This window comes from Echinops telfairi, unplaced genomic scaffold, assembly GCF_000313985.2.
Source record: "Echinops telfairi isolate 266 unplaced genomic scaffold, ASM31398v2 ScPeMD7_12;HRSCAF=54, whole genome shotgun sequence".
In the NCBI taxonomy this organism is placed as follows: Eukaryota; Metazoa; Chordata; class Mammalia; order Afrosoricida; family Tenrecidae; genus Echinops; species Echinops telfairi.
In genome coordinates, this window is record NW_022103909.1 from 6,318,730 (window position 1) to 6,335,615 (window position 16,886).

At 59.7% G+C, this 16,886-nt stretch overlaps 1 protein-coding gene across 1 annotated transcript in view; it reads left to right on the plus strand.

The window, feature by feature from the left end:
* HDAC7 (histone deacetylase 7) overlaps positions 1–16,886 on the plus strand; it is a 37,143-nt gene that overhangs the window by 7,222 nt on the left and 13,035 nt on the right. Inside the window, exons 2-13 of the mRNA XM_045287233.1 lie at positions 10,219–10,269; positions 12,546–12,739; positions 12,847–12,937; positions 13,225–13,336; positions 13,895–14,010; positions 14,113–14,238; positions 14,531–14,622; positions 14,775–14,885; positions 15,055–15,235; positions 15,396–15,592; positions 15,829–16,002; positions 16,690–16,882. Of these exons, the coding sequence (XP_045143168.1) occupies positions 10,219–10,269; positions 12,546–12,739; positions 12,847–12,937; positions 13,225–13,336; positions 13,895–14,010; positions 14,113–14,238; positions 14,531–14,622; positions 14,775–14,885; positions 15,055–15,235; positions 15,396–15,592; positions 15,829–16,002; positions 16,690–16,882 (1,638 nt within the window). The remainder of the gene's footprint in view (positions 1–10,218; positions 10,270–12,545; positions 12,740–12,846; positions 12,938–13,224; positions 13,337–13,894; positions 14,011–14,112; positions 14,239–14,530; positions 14,623–14,774; positions 14,886–15,054; positions 15,236–15,395; positions 15,593–15,828; positions 16,003–16,689; positions 16,883–16,886) is intronic.

The following is a 16,886-nucleotide window of genomic DNA, read 5'->3' on the forward strand; positions in this document are numbered from 1 at the left end:
CTGAAACCGAGCGAAGGGGGCGCGGGGCGTGTGGGTATCCCACCCGAATAGCTGTGGGACCTTGGGGGCACCTGCCCAGGGCTCTACGCTGGCTTTTCTTTCAAGTGGTGCCTTCCCATGTGCATATGTAAACACCTCGTGGATTCGAAAGCCCCTGGGGTTGAGGGGCTTTGGCAGTGGAACTGCCCCGCAGGGTTTCCTAGGCATTGATGTCCACAGAAGCTGGGCTGCCTTACTGTTCCCAGCGAACCCAAACCCTGCCTCATGACAAGCCTGTAGGACACAGTAGAACCCCTCTGTGGGTTTCCGAGACTGCCAGGCTAATTTTAAATTGATTTGTAAACATTTTCATTGACACCTAATCAGCATATCACACAATTCAATAGTTCGATCATACGATCATATCAAGAACTGTACAGTTATTACCACAATCAATTTTAGGGAAAAAACATGATTAAATTGCTTTTAAAATGAGTTGCATAATCACAGTCTATTCTAGTGCTCCCTCCCTCCTTTTGCCTTTATTATTTATACCCCAAATCCCCTCAGCCTCCTTATCTCCCACCCCCATTCCGACATCCCCTATAAACCCTTGCATCAGTTATTATCTCTGTGAATCCACCCCTTCTGTGCTTCGCAAACTGGGAAACCCAATGTAAACTGTAAAAATAAAAAAACAAAATGAGATGGTACGGATAAAACAATAGTAGTATAAAGATAAAAGTGCCAACAATAAGCAAGCAAGAAAGAACCACCCTCCATCTTTCAAAAGCCGGGGAAGAAATTTTTGTCACTAGAACACCCAAAAGATACTTGCTTGCACCCAGAACAAATTCAGCTTGGGTCACTAGGGAGGTCAGCTGACCAAGTATCAAGTTCGGTCTGAGATGAGCTCTTTGTGGAGCAGAAAGCCTCATCTTTCTCCCTTGGAGCCGCTGGTGGGTTTGAACAGCCAACATAGTTAGTGGTCCAGCCCAAGGTGCAACCCACTAGGCCACCAGGGCTCCTCTCCTAAAATCCTTGCAGATGTGAATCGTCACCTCAAATCCACCTTTGCTCATTGTAGGCAGCCCTGCTGGCCTAGTGGGGGTACACGGTGGGCTGCTAACCAGAAGGTCAGCATTTCAGAGCCACACGCTGCTACGTGAAAGAAAGATACAGTTTTCTATTCCTTTAAAGACTTAACACGGTCTCGGAAACCTACACAGGTAGTTCTCCCCAGTCTTGTGGAGATGAGGAATGGGGTAGTGATCTTACAGAATCCCTGTTTGTCCTGAAGCTGTGACCTTGGGCAAATTGTGCCTCCGTTCCTTCACCTGTAGAGTTGCTATAAACATTCAGGGCATGCTTGTGTCAGTCAGCGGCAGGCCTGGCATGCCATCAGTGTGCACTAAGTTTCCATCATTGTTATTGTGCACATTTTTTGAAGGTCAGGGTGAGGGAATGCTGAAGACACGAAGGAACAGAAACTGAACCCAGCCCTAGTTCACAGAAGAAACCAGGCCAAATCCCCGGCTCCAGATTCCTCCACCCAAAAGGGCCTGCAAACTACAGGAGTCTGCGGCCAGAAGTCCCAGGGTGGACCCCTTCTCTCTTTCTCCCAGCATCCCCCAGCCTCACCCAGTGAGGCAGGGCCAGGAGGGACCCAAGGCCTTCCAGGCCAGCTGGCACGGACGAGGGGCAGCCGCGTCAGTCTAGAGAGGGTCTGGGATGCGGCCGGCCCTGAAGGCCCCGATGTGGAGTAGTTTGCCAGCATCCACTGGGATGACCTTTATTGCTGGCCCCTCCTTGGCAGCTCTTAAGAAGAGCACGAGGCAGAGGAGTGATGGAAAGGTCACTGATGGCAATATTGAGTATTCCCAGCACAGCGGCCGCAGCAGCGTCCCTAGAAGAGCCACGAGGCATTGCTTTCAGGAAACAATTATTATTCAGCTTATAGGCACGTATTGAATAACTCCTGACTCGGCGCCCAGTCCCGTGCTGGGCCTGCTGGGTGATTGGGGAGAGGCAGGGGACGCTGAGCTGTGGATGACGCGCATGGTCCCAGAGAACCGGCTCCAATCCGCAGAATCAGTGAAAGAAGGCTCTGTGACCTAGTTCTCACAGAACCCGGGTCTCCCTTGGCTGTTGCCACTTCTGCATCTGTGCGTGCTCCTCCAGAGCCACCTGGGTACCCACCCTTCTTTTACCGATGATCTCCTTATGTGACATTTACGACAGTATTAAAGACCCTCCTGCGCATTGACATATTAGCATCTGGCAGGGACGGATGCGGATGTGTGCGGCCAGGGTGATGCTGGGTGTGAGTTGAGGTTCTGTGTCCGCGTGGATGGGTTTCTCGGTGGTTTGGTAGTGATGTCATGGCAGCGTCATTCTCCCATGTTGTGATCCGATGTGGTCATCCTCCGTTTTCCCATGACTGATTTTTGCGTGAAGACCTGGCCATTGGAGCCTCACCCTGACGATGAGTAAGGAGTGGGTGTTACGGAGTGGGTGTTACGTTCTGTAACTCCGCAGATGGTCATCAGACAATGACGTGGAGCAAAACAGAACAAAACCTCACAATCTCACCAGAGACCGAGGCCCCATTACCCCAGCGCATATCTTTGCATGGGTGCATAGGCCTTTAAATATGCTGCTCTTTTTTGCCCAAATTAGATCACATCTGTATGCTGTCTTTTTAGTCAGCGATCTCCACCTTCCACTTCCGCAAACGTTCATCTCCTCTGATACCAGGCCGGCCTGAAATTGTTCTTCAGGTTGTTTTGTCTGAATTGGTATCTAGAACCCTCGCTCTGGCGGTGAAGTTCTCGAAGGTGCTGTAAGCACTCCGCTTGGATTTGTGATCTGGAAAAAGGTCCTGTTGGCCAAATCTCAAGGGATCCACAAGGGAATGGAGATCCTCCACCTGGAGAATTTTCCCAATAGAGCTCTGCCATCCTCCAACACAGACAGGCCCAAGGAGAGGGGTCCTGAGGACACCACTGGGATGAGGCCCTCTGGGATCCCTCCTGTCATGAATATTAATTAACATCCCATGAGCGCCAGCATGCACAGTGTGTTGCTGTTCCTGGATTCACATCCACACAGCCTCCCGGGTTCCCAAGGAGTGACCCATCGCAGGCCCTGCGACAGGACAGGCTCACTGCAGGGGCCTCCACCTTCCCCAGTCCCCTCTCTGGTGGCTGCCTGTGTCTTGCTCTGTCAGGAGCCTGCTGGGAAGGTGGGCACTCTCTCTGCAAGACGGGGTGCCTGCACCTCTTCCAGCCCCCCGCCCCCCAGGCCTGGAGTGAGAGAGACCACCTCCCCCTAAGAGGATTCATCCCAAGGGCCTATAGGTGGATGACTTGCTGTGATTATGCAACCTGCCTTTTACGCAGGGCTTGACGCTTTCCAGAGAGCTTTCGTGGACCCCGTTTGACCCTCCACAGCGACTGGAGGTTTGCTCGTCTTGTTCCTTCGGGTTAGAACACCCTGCGGGAAACGGAGGGCAGGAAACCGGCAAGGTGTACCTTCGAAAGGCAGGGAAAACGTACCATGAACAAAGGGAGCTTTCCGCCCTGGAGCAAAAGTCCTGTGAGAGAGGGGAGGCAGAGAGGACTACATTTGCCTGCATTTTGGTGCTTGTTGATGCGTTTGGGTGGAGCATCGAGTACCGTGCCCTCTCAAGAAACATGCCCAGGCCCTAAGCCTCCAGGACAGACGGTGTCACTCAATGGGAGGTGGGCTGAGCTGGCCATTTGCCCCACCCCCACCCCTACCCCCCGTGGAGCGACGGTGAGTTTAGGGTCTGCGGTGCCCGGTTGTCATCTATCTGGGTGACCTCATCAAGTTTGGTAGCTTCTTGAAGTCTCTGATGCCTATTTGGTGAGGAGTGGGTGTTAGACCACCGTCCGAGCAGAATGAGGCTAAGATGAGCACCTACCCTCCAGGGCTGTCTGCGGACTCCCAGGAAGCTCTCGGGACATGACTGGCAATGATGATGCAGAAGCTTTCCTGGCCGTCTTAGGAGTGGGTGGAGCAGAGTTGGTAGCCGGTGAGTGGTGCTGAGGGAGAAGCACCTTGAGGCTCCTGTGGAGCAGGGCTGGTGGGCAAGCAGGCATAGGGTATGCCGCAGGGAGGCCCCGGCTGGCCCAGGAGAGCTCTGGAGCTGATGGGTGGGTGAGCGTGAAAGTGCAGCCCAGAGAGGAGCCGTTCGGAGGGGTGGCCAGGCCTCCTGTTGGGGCCAGCGCTGGCCCCCGAGAGAGCAGCTGGCTGCTTGGAGGGAGGAGCAGGCCTGAGCAGAGTGCCAGAGGGGGAGAGATGAGGCCGAAGCCAACAGAACCGAAATGCGTTTACATCATTTACACCTGTCAGATGAGCCGTGGGATGTTGGTTGATTACTCGGGCTATTTTGCTGATGATAGGAAAGATGGAGGGGAGACATCATGGTGAACTTCCTCTCTCAGGGACTGGAGATGCCTACGCAGGGGAGTGAGGATGAGAAGGGAATTTCTGCTTCTGGAGGCTTTCGGGACCCAAGGAATCCCTCCCTGGACAGGCTAGACAGGGGTGGGGGGGGTTGGGGGGTGGGGGGGGTGTCTAGGGGAGCCTGCCAGCGCTGGAATTCCCTGAGGGGACAGGGCAGTGCAGGGAGGGGGGGCGGCTGTGAAGAGACCTCCGTGGGTGACAGGAAGTAGATGCAGGCCCTCTCAGCCTGCCACCCTCTAGAAGGAGCAGGGATGGCTCCCTCATCACAAAAGAGGGGTGGAGGGGGGTTACTGAGTGGTGATCTTGGTGGCCCCATGAGGCCGCCAGGGCTTGGAGAGAGCCTTTCTGGTTTTCCCTTCAGAGGTTAGGCTCTCCAGAGCCGGAACACACAGCCGTAAGCAACTCGGAATGACCCCAGTGCCCCCTGTCTCAGGATGCAGTCTGTGAGGACAGGTCCCAGGGTGGGAAGAGGGCGTGAGGTGGTAGGGGCATGGAGCCAGAGAGGACGCTTTCCCACCCCCAGGGAGCTCGAGCCACCGCTGCCATGGTTACGTCTGCTTCCTGTTTGATTCATCTCACACAGCACAAGGGGGTGGGGTGGGGGGAGGAAGGCGGGCACCGGCGCCCAGCTCCGGCCACCACTGCGTGGGGCTGTTTACAGCAGCCGCATGTGGGATTCCCAGAAAGAGACTCCAAACCGGACATCCTGCGGCTGCAAAATACCCAGGTGTCAAGAGCTAAAAATAGCCATCATGGTGTGGGGAGGGGCAGCCACCCAGAGGTGGTAGGGAGCAGGGCAGGCTCACAGTGGAGGTGGGTGGGGGTGGGGTGGGGCAGTTTGTGGCCACACATCCATCCAGTCTCCTGTCTGGTGCACAGAGCTGGTGCTGTCCCCTGGCCTGGGACCAGCCGTGGGCCTCTGCCTGGCCGACAGGTCCTGAGGCCTGCCTGCAAGGGAGAACCCCTGCGGCTTGGAATGAGAGAGCCTCAGGGGGGCTTGGGGAGCCTACCGAGAAGGGATACGGTAGGGCACCTGAGAGTGAGAAAATGGAGCTCACGCACCTAAGACCCCCCAAATGAGCAAGCACCCCCTTGTTCTGCGCGAAGCAGGACTTCCAGGCCTGCTGCTGCCGCCAAGCCAGCTCTCTGAGAGAGAAGGGAGGCTTCCCTGCTGGTTTCACCAGGGCTCCAGGCAGACGCAGGCGGCTTCTGCTCCCTCACCTGCAGCAGGGCTACGGTTTGCCTCTGGCATGGGCCTCTGTGGGGCTGTGGGCTTGCTTTAGCATCTTGCCCCTGGACCCACCACAGGCCCACAGTGAGTGGAAGTGCTGGGGGGCACAGCAGGGTGGGCCTGGGGGCACAACACCCAGCTCAGCTACTTCCATGTCACGTGACCTCAGACAAGTCGTTTCGGACTGCCGGGCCTCAGTCTACTCCTCTATATAACAGGGATAGAAATAATAACGGATTCAGAGGGTTGTCATGAGGGGAAAGTGAGTGAACACCTGGAAGACAGTTAACACAACCCCCACCGCCACGGCACACTGCATCTTATCAAACTCGAAAACCAAAATGCACTGCCGTTGGGGTGGGGTAGGGGGGATTCTGGCTCCTCTGGACCCCACAGGACCCTGTGGAACTGCCCCTGTGGGTTTCTGTACAAACATTCAGATGGAAGAGAAAGAGAAAAGATGGTCGTTGGGAGAGGCGGGTAGGGGTATACCTGGGAGAAAGTGGACTGGGAGAGGAGGAGGGGTGACGCACTGGCTGTCTGGGAGGGGACGCTGGCCTGCTTGTACCACGGAGGCGGCAGGAACAGCCGCTGCAGTGGAGGGCGCACCTACTGTGCACGGGGTGCTTCGCACACAGCCCTGCTCCCAGGAACTCTGTAGAGATCCTTGTCCCCTTGTGACAGATGAGGCAGTCCCTCCGTTACATGCTGTTTCTGTCTGTCCCTGCCAGTCCCCGACGGATAGGGTCGGGGTTTGAACGTCTGTCCACCCGACCTCAAAGTCAGTGTTCTCTGTGCACTGCACCCTCGCTTCCAGGACAACGGCAGCCTGTGGGACTTCTTGGGTCGGGAGTTAATGGGCAACTTGCAGCTCCCCAGGTTCCGGGACAGTCTGCGCAGTCAGCGATTGAGAGCCGAGACTGCGGGCAACGTGGACATGTCCTGGGAAGGCAGCGAGGCAGGGTCCTCCACCCACTGGGTCTGGTTGCCCGTCTCTCTCTTTGTTTCACTCTGGCACCAAGGAAGCAGTCTCACCCCTCTATGAGGGGCAATGGAGCAGAGTGCCCCTAAACTCAGCTGGAGCTGGGGTGCAGCATGTCCGAGATGTGCCCTTGCTGGGACTTCTTGTCCTTCTCTGGGACACGCGGAGAGCTGGTCGCCAGGTCTCATCTCTGCCGCTTGGGGCGCTTAGGAACTCAAGGGCTCTCAGCAGTGTGAGGGCTGGAGGGGTGGGGGGGAGGGCTGTTTGCAGAACTTCTTCCAGGAATTGCTTTTGGAAGACAGCCCCAGTTGGCAGCAGACACACCCGCACATGCACACACATGCGCACACACGCGCACACACGCGCTCACCCAGCGTTTCTGAGCGGAGTTTATATTGCAGACCCAAGTATCCCTTCTCAGCCTGGTAATAAACACTGAAGTTCAAGGGTGTTCCTTCTTTTCCCAGTGTCTGAGAACCCGGCTATGAGGGCAGCCGGGGGTGCAGAGGACCGGCTCTTCTTCCAAGTGTGAAGGCTGCTGGTCCCAGCAGGCAGAGGGTCCGGGCTGGGATGGGGCCCTGGAATCCCGTCCAGGGACTGAGCATTCCTAGGGGATGGAGTGGGTCTTGCAGAAGAAAGAGGAAGCCTCATGAGAGCCCTACTGGGGGGATTGCTGCTTCACCGTGCCCTGGGGAGAAGAGTCTGTCTCCAGCAAGATCTCTAACAAGGGCCAACGGAAAGGCCATTCTGTGTCCTAGGCTGGTGGCCAGGCCCTGTGCTCCACCTGCCAGTTGCTTACTGCGTGCCCAACGAGGTGTCCCCTAGAGGGGGGCGGGACTGACAAATGACACCCCAGAGACCTGATGGGTGACGTGTTGAGATGTTGTACGCAGTAGGTGCTGCTAGGAGAGGCCTGGGAGAGCTTCCCCAGGAGGTCGGCTGGGGCTGGACCCACAGGTGAGCCGAATTTGAATGGGTGGAGTAGCATTTCCCTGCTGAGCTGTGTCCTTGAAGCATGTGCCACCAGGGTGTCTCAACAGTCTGCCTGGGCCTAGAGTTGCCTCCCTGCCTGCAGGAAGTTCTCCTTTCTCACCTTCTGGAAAGGGAAGTGTGCCTGTCCCTGAAACCGAGCCCTTGGCCACCAGCACCCAGCAGTTAGCCTCCAGAAAATGTCCCAAGTGTGTGCGCCACATGCCCTCCCTGATCTCCCGCCGCCGCCGTCTCCCGACCTAACCCTGAGCTGAGGGTGCACCAGGAGGGGCATGGGACCCATCTTGGGCAGAAGACCTCGGGATTCACCCGTGGGACCCCCAGGGTCACTGCTGCCAACCAAGCTCGGAGCTGGAGTGGGAGGGTTCGGGGCTCAGGAGCCTGAGCCAGGTGGCCACGTCCAAGTTGAAAGCTGAGAAAAGGCTGAGGGAGGTGGCGGTGGAGGCAGCAGGACCCAGGAGGGGGCAGGAGGGAAAGAGGGTCTGCACAAATGGCTGGAAGGGGAGGGCGGATCTGACCTGGCCAGCTTCCCCGACGGCCACGAGGCAGGGGTCCGGCGTGGCCCCACCCTCTTCTGATACCCACCATCCCTTCCCTGACACTCTGGGCTCCAGAAATCATTGCAGCGGCTGCTGTACAGAACTCGCAGACACGTATGGGGGTTATTAGGGAAGATAACAGGTGACCACAAGCCAGCATGAGTAAACAGAAAGGGGACATTCATTGGTCCACAGCAACACCGCTCCACAGCCTCGGGGTCTGTGGGCCAGGCCGCCGCTCTGCCTCCTAGTCCCGATGTCCCGGCTGGCTCGGCTACTCTGCTACGTCTCTCAGTCTCCTTGCCCGGGCCTTGGGCCTCTGTGCTGTGGTCTGTGTGCCTCGGCCTCTGGGCCTCCAGTTCCGGCCTTCAGCACTTCAGACCGGGGTCTCAATTTGCTCCACCAAGGGCGTCTCTTCTGATGGGCGTGGTCTCTGTTCCTGAGATGGCTCTTGCACACATGGGAATGGCGGAGAGGGAGGTGGGTGTTCTTTCAGCAGACCGTACCCCGCCCCCCCAGGAAACAAAGAGCGATGGCTTGGTTCTCACGCTCCAGTCGGGTGGAGATCAGCAGTCACCGTCTCAGAAAAACCCCAGGGTCGCCATGAGTCGGCCTTGACTCGATGGCACTGCGCTTGGTGTTTGTGTGTTCGATTCTGCCCATCAGCGGGGCAGGGCACGCCCTCCCAGATGGGCTTCTGGCAGCGAGGCCAGAACTGATGCTACATCTCAGAAGGGATGCCGGCTGGAAGGGCCCCGGGGTGGGATTCAGCCAGTCCACAATGTTTCCGGAGAACCAGTCCCTGATGTTTGGTTGAGTTCGGCGAACCGGTTGTTCTAATGGCACTTGTAGTCAAGGTTCTCTCTATGGTCGGCGGCTGGGCAGCACCCCCAAATGTGGAGATCACAAGTTTACCTTCCTTACTCTTTCATTTTTTAAAAATCATTCCTCTGTGCAATCGTGGTGTTCTGATCCGATATTGAAATCGTGAACTGCCTTTCAGTGTTTCTCTTTTTATAGTTAAAGTGGTGATTAGGACAGCGGACCGGCTCTCCCGGTGTAACAGAGAAGGGAATGGTCCCCGAAAGCCAGGAGCAGTAAATGCTAGGGATCCATCCTTTACCCCCGACAACGTCCCAGGCCCTCGCTACAGCATTTTCAGGCTGTGGTTCATATGGCCGCTTCACAGTGCCCGCCGGATCAGGATCAGAGGCCACCTCAAGGCCGCCCAAATCCTGAGGGAGCCTCTCCTGGTCTCCTTCCTCTGCCCACCTGTGGAACGCCCCCTTCTGCAGGCTTCTCCTTCCCAGCATTTGTAGTGCAGCCTTACCAGCGCACTCTCCCAGCTCTGCCCTCCCCTCCGCACCCCCTACCCACCCTCCACTCCGAAATCCCACCCATGGGAGCCTGCATGCCTGCCCAGGGGAGACTGGGGGCCACAGTGAGGGCATGGTTCAGGTGAACGAGGACCACTGTGGCTTCCTTCTGTGGGCTGCACTCCAACAGAGTGCCATAGCTGAGTCTCAGCAGGTCGGAGAAGGAGGGGGGAGCTGGGAACCCCTCTAAGTCTACATGGGGGGTGAGTTGGAGAAGGAATGCAGGGGCCGGGGTGGTGTCCACTCTTTCAGTTAGCGTCTGGTAGACCAGAAAACAATAAAAACCTTACTGCCAACGACGGACGACTCAGAGCGACCCTGTAGGACAGGGTAGAGCTGCCCCGTGAGTTTTCCCAGACTATAACTGTAAGCGTTTACGGGGATAGAAGACCCTCCTTTCTCTGTCGTTTAGAACTGCTGACCTTTTGAATTGAGCCCGATAGGTAACCACTACGACACCAGGGCCCCTAGCCTTGGTGCTACTCCTATCTCTACGCCCTGCTGTCCATCAACGCCACCTCCTACTTTAGGGGCTCACGCTGAAGAGGAGCCTGGGTTGATCCTGTCTCCTACCTCCTGCCCCTCCTCCCGCGCTGCAGGCCCTTCACTCCATCTCTCCTCTCTCTACAGATGGGACCCAGGTGAGCCCGGGCACCCACTCTGCCAGACCGCCTGGTGCAGGTAAGAGCGGGGCCTGAGGGAGGCTGTGGAGGAGGACTGAGAGATGGGCAGGAGGCAGGCACGACGGGGCCCTCAGGGGTTGGCGAGGCAGGGTGGCGAGCTGGTCAGCTGGAGGGTTGGGAAGCTGTGGTCTCAGGAGAAGGGGTGAGGAGTGGGGACAAGAGAGGCCACTCTGGACCCAGGCTGGTCCCTGTGCCGGGCAACAACACACAGGAAAGGGAAAGACAGGGCATTCTGGCCCCCGCTGGGTGTACTAAAACAGGAAGGGGAGTCGGGAGCTGATATTTATATACACCCAGACCTCTGCCTCACCTCAGGCACTGGGCCAGGCATGGTCTTGTGTGTTGACTCATCCATGCCCACAGCAGGCCTGTAAGGTGGCCCTGGAGGGCCCGCGGCTTGGAAATCGCCCCATGGTGCTTGGGTGGGTGAGGATCCCCTCCCCTTGGCGCACACCCTGCCTCACCGTCTCCCACTGCTGGCCTGGATCTCCTCTGCTGCGAGGCTGCCCAGGGAAGTACTGGGAGCTGCTGGCTTCCCAAAAGTGGGGGGCTGTGGGCAGGGTGACCCTAGTTCAGAGGGCAGACAGTCCATGGGCCCATGTCAGCTCGTGGCTGAGGTGGAGCACCCAGGTCCAGATGTAGGAGATCATGTGGAGAGAAACCAGGCTAGGAGCCAATTGTGGAGGCCTGAGACGTGTTCCCAGGCTTCCAGGCAGAGCCCTGCCTGCCGCTGCAGCTTCTCTGGAGGCTGACCCGTGCCGAGAACGAGGGTGGGTCACGTTAGCAGGGAGCCCCCTCAGGACGCTGGAACCAGTGGCAAGGTTATGTGGGTGCCCGAGGCCCACACTGAGGGGAGTGATCGTCTGGATTCCCCCACGTGAACGCACACACAAGGTTGGGGGTACTGCAGCCAGGCACTGCCTGCTGGCTCTCTCTGTTAGGGGACACAGAGCCGTGCCCTCACCTCCAATCTCTGGTATCTGGAGCGTCGTGACAGGCATGCCCTTGCTTGGCTGTTCCCTCGTGACTGTCTCTCAGCCAGAACACGCCAAAGGGAGAGAAGCTGATGCAGGCCCTTCTCCCTTGCCCGGGGTGTGAAGCTCCCCCAAGCAGAGGCAACTTCCTGAAGGTCCATGGACCTGAGAGGGTTGGCATGGCTGGAATCCGTGCTCCTGCCTAGCTGGGTTGCCTCAGACGGGCCCATCCCCTCTGAACCTCAGTTTCCTCGGTTGGGATAACAGAATAGGCATCTCTAGCTCCCAGGGCAATTTGGGAAAGACTTAGAGACACGCGCGCACAGATACCGCAGCTGTTAAGGCTGTGATTTGCAATGGGCAGTGAGGCCCAAGCAGTGGCGCTGAACCTTTTGACCAGGCCCCAAGGACAGCCTATGGCTGCCCTGTTGTGGGATGTCCATCTTTGGACGAGCTGGAGGGGTCACTTCTCTCAGGCCCTCTCTGTCAGAGGGCAGCCTGCTCCCACCCTCACCTGCCCCGTGCCTAGGACCTTTCCTGCCTGGCAGCAGCCTCACCTCTGAATGTCTCTTTAGTTGCTGGCTGCTCGGCCTCGCCTGGCCCCACGGAGTGCACAGGCAGAGAACCTGCTCAGGCAGACAGTTATAAATTGTCCCTGTGCCCACAGCCTTGGCAGGGTGTGCCTGGTGTGGGTCCTGAGGACACTTGAGGGGCAGTGGAGCTTGCCGTCCTCTCCATGCTGGGCCCAGGGCTGGCAAGAAGGGCCCCTGGGAGCAGGCTCCGTACCTGCGCCGGCCCAATGAGCTGCAAATGAGGCTCGGCAGGCCCAGGGCTCTGGCCAGGTGGCGATCGGTGTAAGGCATCACCTCTTCATCCCATTGCTCCAGAATCGTGTCTGAGAGCATGTGCCCTCTGAGAGGGGCCAATGGGGGTTGAGAAGGAGCCGTGAGAGCAAGGGCAACAGGGGGTGCAGAGCAAACACGGGAAGGCTGCAGCCCACCGCTGACTCCCTCCGCGAGGTGAAGCGCCCCCGCCCCAGCCCTGAAAAGCAACCGACTTTGTGGGAAGCACTGTTTTGGAGTCTGGAGAGTGCATGTGAAACCCCGCCTGCGAATGACTGCAGCTGTGTGTGCCAGCCACAGGAGCTCCTGTCTCATGAGGAAAGTGGATCTTGGATACCTCCCTTGCAGGATTCAATCAAGGAAAGGCTCCACCAGGAGGTGGGGCTGCTCAGGCTACTGTAACCAGGTGCCCTGTGCACAGACCGACCTGCCCTCTTTCTTTCTGTGTCTGTCCGCAGGCCACCTCATTTCCAGTGCAGACACGCCAGGCCCTCAGCCCCAGCCCATGGATCTGCGGGTGGGCCAGCGACCCCCCGTGGAGCCTGCTCCAGAGCCCACCCTGCTGGCCCTACAGCACTCCCAACGCCTGCACCAGCACCTCTTCCTCGCTGGCCTGCAGCAGCAGCAGCAGCGTGCTGTGGCACCCCTGAGGGTAAAGAGACACCCTGCCCCACTGGCCTCTCCCTGCAGCCTTCCCCAGTCCCTGGTCCCAGCCCCTCAACTCCTTGCCCTGTCCGGGAATGCCGGCTCTGCCTACAGCTCTCCATGGATACACAGATGCCCGAGCTGCAGGTGGGGCAGCAGGAGCAGGAACTGCGACAGCTTCTCAATAAAGACAAGAGCAAGCGGAGTAAGGACCACGGCTGTGTGTGTGTGTGTGTGTGTGTGTGTGTGTGCACAGTGGGCGCAGGGTTGCAGTGTCCCCGCACACCGACTACCAGCCCAGCCCGCCCTCTCTCTGTGCCTGCCTAGCTCTGCTTGTGAACGTGGGAGTGAACTTTGTGGGAGGGTAGCACAGTGGAGGCCTCGGGACACCTCGTCCTGGGGTATGGACAGGGCGATGGGCACAGTATGTGCCAGGGCACCAGCTGTCCGCCCACTCTGGCCTGCTGGGGCTTCTGCTCCCCTCCCCGGCAGGTGCCATAGCCAGCAGTGTGGTGAAGCAGAAACTGGCCGAAGTGATTCTCAAGAAGCAGCAGGCAGCCCTAGAGAGAACCGTGCACCCCAGTAGCCCTAGCATTCCGTACAGGTACCCACCACCCGCCTCCAGCTCCTCCTGCGCCCACCCTGCCCATTCCTCCTGGGAGCCCGTACCCCTCACTCACCCCCCTTGTGGGCTCCCCACATGCTTGTCCCCCAAACTGACATCCAACTGACACCAACCTCCCCCGCATCTCCAATCTCCTCGAGGCCTTCCTGCCTGCACGTGTGGGGTCCTACCAAGTCCTCACTCACTCCCTTCTCTCCTTACACCTTCCCCTAAACAAAACCACGGCCCAGCTGGCTCCCTGAGCAGGTTCCTACCTCTGAGAGGGAGGTGAGCCCAGTCCCTCCTGGCGCTCCCCGGCCTCTAGGCTCAGATCTGCTTACTGAGCTGCCAGGAGGAGCCCGCCCCTGTCCAGCCCTGCTGGCCGCATCCTCCACTGACCAGGGCACAGACCAAGAAGCATGAGGGCCCCGGGTGGGGCCGGGCTCAGGGAGGGTGCCCCGGTGCGGAATGGGTGCCATGGCTCAGAGGGCACCTGCACAGGGGACGGAGGTGGTGCCCCCACCCCCCAATGGAGCAGCCTGGGCACTTCCTCCACAGAACGCTGGAGTCCTTGGAGCCTGATGGGGCCACCCGCACCATGCTCAGCGGCTTTCTGCCTCCCGTTCCCAGCCTGCCCAGTGACCCCCCAGAGCACTTCCCCCTGCGTAAGACAGGTGAGCAGGACACACTGGGCCGGGGCAGCAGTGGAGAGTGGGGTGGGGAGGCAGAAGGGAGGGGGTGGGGCCGGCGTAATGCTGTTGCCCTCGCCCCCGCAGTCTCTGAGCCCAATCTGAAGCTGCGCTACAAGCCCAAGAAGTCCCTGGAGCGGAGGAAGAACCCGCTCCTGCGGAAGGAGAGCGCTCCGCCCAGTCTGCGAAGGAGGCCAGCAGAGACCCTTGGGGGTGAGGGCCCGCAGTTTGGGCTGGGGTGATGGCCTCAAAGTTGGCTGGTTTTGCCCCTTTGGGTCATCCTTGCCCCCTGGCCTTGGAGCCTCAGCGCCCCGTTGGTGGTTATACCAAGGTCCCCCGCAAGGGCCCAGAGCTAGGGCCGACGCTCCTGACAGATGTCGGGCAAAGGCGTCCTTCTGAGAAGAATGCAGGAAGCAAGGGCCACCTATGAGGGCAGGGGGCTGGTTCTGCCCGCCTGCTTATCCACCCCTGGCATCTGACCGCACGCCCCCTCGCCTCCCCCCAGACTCCTCCCCTAGCAGCTGCAGCACGCCCGCGTCAGGGTGCAGCTCGCCCAACGACAGCGAACACGGCCCCAGTGCCATCCTGGGCCCCGAGGTAAGGCCTGGCTGAGTTTGGGCTCTCCGGGTGGGTCTGAAGCCCAGCGCTGCTTCACAGACCCCCACTGGAGCCCCTGAAGCTTCTGGGGCCAGCCTGCCCAGGGGCAGCGGTCTGGGAGCGGTGACCCCTCACCCTGCTCCCCACGGCAGGCGCTCTTGGGCCAGAGGCTGCGGCTGCAGGAGACCTCTTTGGCTCCGTTCGCCTTGCCGACGGTGTCCTTGCTGCCCGCAATCACTCTGGGGCTGCCCGCCCCTGCCAGGGTGAGTGGCCGGGGGCGCCCCTCCCCGACTCCAGGCTCCCGCAGCTTTGCCCCCCCCCCTGCCCCCCCACAACTACCTTCCTTCCCTACCACCTTCCTCTACTCACCTTCCCTGCTCCTGTGCCTTCTGCACTGCACCCGCCTGTGACCACACCTCCCCTCTCCCCCAGGCGGATGCAGATCGCAGGACTCATCCAACCCTGGGACCTAGGGGGCCGGTCCTAGGGAGCCCCCATACTCCCCTCTTTCTTCCCTCTGGTCTGGAGCCCGAAGTTGGGGGCACCTTGCCGTCGCGCCTACAGCCCATTCTCCTCTTGGACCCCTCTGTCTCCAACGCCCAGCTGCTGACTGGTGAGTCCCCTTGCTCCCTGATCGGGGGCTGGGCCCCTCCCTGCACCCCACTGCCTGCCCTCCTGTGTTGTCTCACCCGTCCCCCCTGCCGTCCCCATGCCCTTGCTGCTTTCATTGCCCTGGAGGGTCCCTTCCTTATGCCCCACCCCGTTCTTTCCAGTGCCCGGGTTTGGGCCCCTGCCCTTCCACGTGGCCCAGTCCTTACTGACCACCGAGCGGCTCTCTGGGTCAGGCCTCCACTGGCCACTGAGCCGGACCCGCTCAGAACCCCTGCCCCCCAGCACCACCGCCCCCTCACCGCTGGGCCCCCTGCAGCCCCTCCTGGAGCAGCTCAAACCTCACATCCAGCTGATCAAGGTGAGGGGAAAGCAGGAGGGGAGCTGGGCAGGGGAGCTAGGGAGAGGGAGTTCACTGGGATCCTGGCAGCTGAACCAGAAAGGGGGAGCACGGTCCCGGAGGAGGAGAGCATGTGCCTCTGGGGCCCAAGCTGCCGAGGGGCTTCAATCCTAGTGACTGCCTAGGCCAATCACCCCTCCTAGCCCGGTGCCCTCACTCTAGCATGGCTGCTCAACTCCGGAGTCTCCCTTCCCCAGAGGCCGGCCAAGCTGAGTGAGAAGCCCCGACTGCGGCAGATTCCCTCTGCTGAGGACCTAGAGACAGATGGTGGGGCCGGGGACCAGGTGGGAGGCGACAGCCTGGAACACAGGGAATCCAACCAAGGGCAGCCGGAGGCCAGACGCCCCCTTCCCCTTCATCCGCACCAGCAGGTACGACGGGCGAGCCCACGTGTCATGATCAGAAGACAGGGGACCTGGGATGGGGGGGCGGGAGCGGGGGGCAACTCCAGGACACAGATCCTGGCATGCCGCATCCACACCAAGGTGTACACACATACCTGTGACTACACACCCACACCCATGCAGGCCCATGCGCACATACTCACACGCTCCAGCAGCTGCCAGTGTCGGGGGAAGCCACGGTGAGGCTGGCCTCTCACGGACCGCTCACACCCTGCCGCTGTGCTTTAATGCCTTGGCAGGAGTCTTGATGCTTTGAGGATAGCGGGGGCACAAGTGGGCCAAGCCAGGCTCCAGCCCATCAATCCCATCATGCTCTCTCACCGTGGCACCCTTGCACCCTTGGGCAGTTGTGGTCCTTGGGGACAGGAGCCACTGCTGGGCATGAGGCCTCTCACCTGGGCTCCAGCTTTGGAGGCCCAAGGATTCTGGGAGTTCCAGGGGACCTGGGGGGATTGGTGTGTGAAGTGGACCTTTGGTGGCTAGTAGGGGGAGGGGCCTCAGAGCATCAGAGGCTGTGTCCAACAAGGAGGGAGGGCGGCCATCCTGGAATCGCACCCCAAAAGGAGGCCGCCTAAAGCCTATCGGGACTGCCGACAGCGGCCGGTGGAGCAGAGTCTCGAAGTCCCGACAGTTGACGCCCCCTCTTTCCCTCAGGTGTTCCTCTGGGAGCAGCAGCAGCAGCAGCAGCAGCAGCAGCGACTAACAGGGCGGCTGCCCCGGGGAGGGCCTGGGGACTCTGTGCTGCTTCCCCTGGCCCAGGGTGGACACCGGGCCCTGTCCCGAACTCAGTCTTCGCCCGCTGCGCCTGTCTCGCTGCCAGCCCCGGAGCCTGCCAGCCAGGCCCGCAGTCT